General features: G+C 39.0%; 1 protein-coding gene across 2 annotated transcripts; it reads left to right on the top strand.

The window, feature by feature from the left end:
• Nucleotides 1-2,674: 2,674 nt before the first annotated feature.
• On the top strand, nt 2,675-4,968 carry LOC119912297 (ladderlectin-like). 2 transcript variants are annotated; one of them, XM_038731437.1, is made up of 8 exons: nt 2,675-2,778; nt 2,882-2,978; nt 3,097-3,147; nt 3,312-3,359; nt 3,767-3,876; nt 3,998-4,132; nt 4,227-4,338; nt 4,681-4,968. In XM_038731437.1, exons 2-8 carry the CDS (start codon nt 2,918-2,920, stop codon nt 4,749-4,751), a joined length of 588 nt encoding a protein of 195 aa, XP_038587365.1. In that variant the 5' UTR covers nt 2,675-2,778; nt 2,882-2,917; the 3' UTR covers nt 4,752-4,968. The 2 variants fall into 2 exon arrangements, with proteins under 2 accessions (XP_038587365.1, XP_038587366.1); XM_038731438.1 differs by lacking the exon at nt 3,097-3,147.
• The last annotated feature ends 648 nt before the right edge of the window (nt 4,969-5,616 follow it).

The raw sequence follows: 5,616 nt of genomic DNA, 5'->3' as shown, positions 1-5,616 counted from the left end.
GGATAAACGCACCCTGGAGAGGATTGTGAAACAAACCCCATTCAAAAATGTGGGGGAGATTCACAAAGAGTGGACTGCAGCTGGAGTCAGTGCTTCAAGAACCACCACGCACAGACGTATGCAAGACATGGGTTTCAGCTGTCGCATTCCTTGTGTCAAGCCACTCTTGAACAAGACACAGCGTCAGAAGCGTCTCGCCTGGGCTAAAGACAAAAAGGACTGGACTGCTGCTGAGTGGTCCAAAGTTATGTTCTCTGATGAAAGTAAATTTTGCATTTCCTTTGGAAATCAAGGTCCCAGAGTCTGGAGGAAGAGAGGAGAGGCACAGAATCCACATTGCTTGAAGTCCAGTGTAAAGTTTCCACAGTCAGTGATGGTTTGGGGTGCCATGTCATCTGCTCGTGTTGGTCCACTGTGTTTTCTGAGGTCCAAGGTCAACGCAGCCGTCTACCAGGACGTTTTAGGGCACTTCATGCTTCCTGCTGCTGACCAACTTTATGGAGATGCAGATTTCATTTTCCAACAGGACTTGGCACCTGCACACAGTGCCAAAGCTACCAGTACCTGGTTTAAGGACCATGGTATCCCTGTTCTTAATTGGCCAGCAAACTCGCCTGACCTTAACCCTATAGAAAATCTATGGGGTATTGTAAAGAGGAAGATGCGATACGCCAGACCCAACAATGCAAAAGAGCTGAAGGCCACTATCAGAGCACCCTGGGCTCTCATAACACCTGAGCAGTGCCACAGACTGATCGACTCCGTGCCACGCCGCATTGCTGCAGTAATTCAGGCAAAAGGAGCCCCAACTAAGTATTGAGTGCTGTACATGCTCATACTTTTCATGTTCATTTCCAAAAATCCTTTATTTGTATTGGTCTTAAGTAAAATTCAAATTTTTGGAGATACTAAATTTGGGGTTTTAATTAGTTGTCAGTTTTAATCATCACAATTAAATGAAATAAACATGGGAAATATATCAGTCTGTGTGTAATGAATGAATATAATATCCAAGTTTCACTTTTTGAAAAGAATTACTGAAATAAATCAACTTTTTCACACACAGGATTATAGTAAGAGATACACAGATTAAAGTTTTCCAGCCTGACTCCAGTTACTGATTTTTTAAAAAGGTCTGACCTGCCGATTCTGACTATTAATTGGAAAAATCTAGGATTCCCATCATCACCAGTATAAATGTTGGCTGTTCTCAATTGTATGGTCATAATGAAACACTGACTATAAAATAACATTTTCACTGGAAGGAGCTGAATATAAATTGCACACCAATTTAATTCTCCAATTTATTTTTGTGTTTAATCACTACAGTAATCTGCTCACCTTTCTTTTGGCATCACACACACAAGAACACACCTACGCCTGTAATCTCTCTCTTTCTCTGTCTGATCTGACGTTAGATTTCAGCATTTTATTTAATAGAACTCCTGTTTCTTACTTTTCACCCGCGATTTCGTTTTCACAGCAGCAGATGAGCCGCGCGCGGAGGAGGCTTGTTGTTAATTACCGATAGAGACCACTGTAGTATAATGACATCGTCATCAGCAGCTGTGTTCACTGTGTCTTTACAATATCCACAGCGTCTCTTTCTGTGTGTTTCTCTGCAGATGTAGTGAGCGTTGCGTCTTCTTCACTCTCATGAAAAACTTACCCTTATACTTTACACCTAAGCCATGTTTTAGTCTGTGTGTGTGTGGCTGTGCCATGAGGTTACTGTCCTTATTTGTAACGTTTAACGTCACCAGCACTTTTGACATTACTCAGCCGGTCACTGGTCGGAGCCCAGTAAATGAAGATAAACGGCCTATTTCAGCTGATCAATCTGTGCATCTCTAGCTGTAGAAGATGAGTTCCAGTCCAATAAGCTGTTAAACAAGCTACCAAATAAGTTAGGTAATGTTATAATAACAGAGTGGGCTCATAGAAAAGTAATCGGTTATCATAACTTTTTGTCATAATTAATATATCAATGACTCAGCATCATCTGTATTAAAGACAAAATAATCAGTTAATTCAGTGTTTATAAAGTGCATAAAACAGCCCTGCAGCCTGCTTAACTGGAGCTCCACAACTACTGACGGTTTAAAAAAAGACTGGTCAAACCTTTACATGGAAAATCTAAAAAAGATGATATTTACACAATCTGCAGTTGACGGACTTGGTACATATAGACAACTAATAATGTTTATATACATTATTCAGTTTTGTAGATTTCATGAAAGTTTGGTAATAATAGTTGCAAAATAACTTAAAATCTGAAAATTGACAGATTGAAGCAAAATCATAATTTGACTGTGGTGCCTCGCCTTAAGACATAATAAAAGTGATGGATTCTCAGCTTAAACGCTCACTACAAATATATCAGTGAATAGAAACAATGCCCAATATAATATAATTAGCATCCAACTGGAATTTGTCCTTATTAAATACATTTATTACAGTTAATATGTCTGAAAGTTTGAGTTCCAGTTAAAAGTGATCTCAAAAGTTGTAGTGATCATATTTCACAGCTCTGGTGGTTACAAACATGCAAACAAACCTTTCAGCTGGACACGGTGAACATGTTGCCTGTAAATGTGTATTTTGGTTGTGTGTTCTGTCTTTAGTTTCTGTTTTTATGAGGTGGCAAGATAAATGACTTCCTTTCCGTTCCTAGGAAGATGTGTCATCAACTGTATATAAGAGCTGGTGTTTCTCTGGTTCAGGACGACTGAAGCTACAGACGCTGAGAAGGAAGAAGAGAAGATCGTTCTGCAGCAGGTTTGCTCACAAACTGTCATTATATATTGACCTGACTGCCACTACAGGTGGTCTCTTCCTTAGAGAAGTATTACTAACATGTCCCTGTCTGTCTTTATTAAAGGTAATCATCATCTTCAACATCTGCATCATCTCCACCATGAAGACGCTGACTCTGTCTGCACTTCTTTGTGCCATGATGGCTCTGACCAGAGCTGCTGGTGAGTATTACTCCATATGTGAGTGTGAACGAGAGACAGCTTATGTTCATGTGTCTATACACAGCAACAAGGGTAGATGAAGACATGAACTCACTAGTGGGTCAAAATGTCCTTCCAGCTCTTCCAGACGCAGAGGATGGACCTGGGACAGAGGGATCTGCTGTCCAAGGTGAGTGCATATTTCTTTAGATTTGTAATGGTGCTCTCTTGTAATCTCATATATGAGACATGATTATTACTGCATGTACAGAAAAAGAAATTAAATGTATTCATAAATACATAATGAAAACAGCAGACAACTTAAATCACTAACTGCTATGTCAAACTGTGCAGTTCTTCCAGACGCAGAGGCTGGAAACTGGACCGACTCATTCACTCCAAGTTAGTGGATACTTTTCTTTTTGGGGGCGGCTGTGGCTCAGGAGGTAGAGCGGATTGGCCGTTAATCGGAAGGTCGGCGGTTCAATCCTGGCTCCCCCTGGTTGCATGTCGAAGTGTCCTTGGGCAAGATACTGAACCCCGAATTGCCCCACACTCACTCATACACTGGCGGCTATGAATGTTAGTTTCCGTTTGAGCACTTAGGCTCAGTGTATGAATGTGTGTGACTGGTGAATGCAGATGTAGTGTAAAAGTGCTTTGAGTGGTCGAAAAGACTAGAAAGGCGCTATACAAGTACGGAGCATTTACATTTATCAGAATTATATTAAAATACACTTTGTCATGATGTTCTCCTGTAAAAAAACAAGAAATACTGCACCTACTACTTCTTGTCTGTTTGACTTCAGGAGAGAGTCATGTTGTCAAGAGGTCCGCATCGTGTTCCGAGGTTTGGACTGCTTTCGATGGTCGCTGTTTCCTCTACGTTCCACGATCCATGAGTTGGGCTGCGGCTGAGGTAATCAGGATTATCTTTATTTTTCACTTTATTATAGTGAAGCTTCTACACGACATTTATTCTGTGCACTACTTTCTAGCAGTGGCATCATTTACAGCCTTGGCTTCTTTCTCCGATGTAGAGAAACTGTATGTCCATGGGTGGACACCTTGCATCTGTACACAACATCCAGGAGTACCGTGAGATTCAATCGTTGATATTGAGGGCCACTCAAAATCAAGGATTAGCATGGATTGGGGGATCTGATGCACAACAGGTAAATTATTCATCATTATATGATGTTCAACCTTTATTTAATTTAAGCATTATTGTCATGACTCTTTTATATAATATTGTCTTCTGTATTCAAGGATGGAGTTTGGTTCTGGAGTGACGGAAAGCCTTTCAGCTTTTCTTACTGGTGTCCTAGAGAGCCTAATAACACTGGCGGTCGTCAGAACTGTCTGCAAATAAATCACTCAGGTAAATTACGACACAATATTTTACTTAAAAAGAAAAGGCTGGTGAATTGCATAAATTTAAATATTTTTGGGTTTATGAAGTCACTTGAATGTTACCAATACATAACATTGTATCATAAACTACAAAACGTACAGTGTTGTTTTTTTTAGATTGATTAGTTACCTATTAAAGCAGCTACAAAAACTGTTGTGATGACAATAGTCAGGAGTTTCTGTCTGTAACTGTGAGTGATGATGTTCAAACGGACAATATATCCCAAGATGAATGATCTGTCTACATAATGATGCTTCATTCAACAGTTTCAGGTTTGCTGTCTGACTGCTGTGTTTTTGGTTCATACAGATAAGAAATGCTGGGACGACATGCAATGTGATTGGCAGCTCCCATCTGTCTGTGTCAGAAATGGCTGTTAAACACATGAAGAACGTGTCAAAAAAACAAACACTGATCAATTTGTGTTTGTGTCCACCAGTCTCATATTTGAACTGAAGGCTTTATAACTCATAAAATGACATCTTTATTTCTTCTCTATTGCTGTAACAAAAGAAAGCTTTTAGCACAACTTTATTCTGCAGAGTGAACTGTTTTTTCTTGTCTTATGCAAAATTAAAATCTCAAGCATTGAAACAAGCTGGTCTGTGTAATATCTCCTGTTTGTACAGGTACAATCTACCTGGATCTCAAAGAGCTTCAGCTTTAATATTGTTAAATAATACTGAACATTATAGTTGTGGAGAGCACCTAGAGAAAATGTTCCTCACATACAATCTACTGGATCTTTCTAGTTTCCAAAAGTGTCTGACAGCATTTGGTTTAGTTTAGACCTCCAATTGTGTTATGTTAATTGTGTAATTAAATAGAGTAAATAAATAAGGTGTAATTCATCTAAACCAAAGGCTTAATTTATTCCTCCACACTGGGCATTTTAATATATAAATATATAGTTATTACCACTTTCAATAACTTTTAATGGTTTGTTTGTTAATTTGAACTTTAAATGTCTGTGGTGCTTCCAGTAAAAAATGGCTTGAGACTATTTTATATTCAACCAGCAACTCCCCTATACACCACTATGCCACACACGGATCTTTTTTTTTTAGATAAATGTTCATTTATAAATAAACCGTCATGAATATTCTTTCTGAATGTCTGTGAAGGTTCTCAGTCATCCGGGTCATAGTTATCCAACGAAGGTTGAGGTCAAGGGCTGGACTGGACTGTCCAGTTGCCCTTGGATATTCTTTCTGAATAAAATCACATCAGTCAGGTTTTAAAAGA

Source organism: Micropterus salmoides, unplaced genomic scaffold (genome assembly GCF_014851395.1).
Source record: "Micropterus salmoides isolate LMB-PRFRI ecotype aquatic unplaced genomic scaffold, ASM1485139v1 Ms_hic_scaffold_2, whole genome shotgun sequence".
NCBI classification, from domain to species: domain Eukaryota; kingdom Metazoa; phylum Chordata; class Actinopteri; order Centrarchiformes; family Centrarchidae; genus Micropterus; species Micropterus salmoides.
This window is presented reverse-complemented; position numbering and strand designations above follow the sequence as displayed.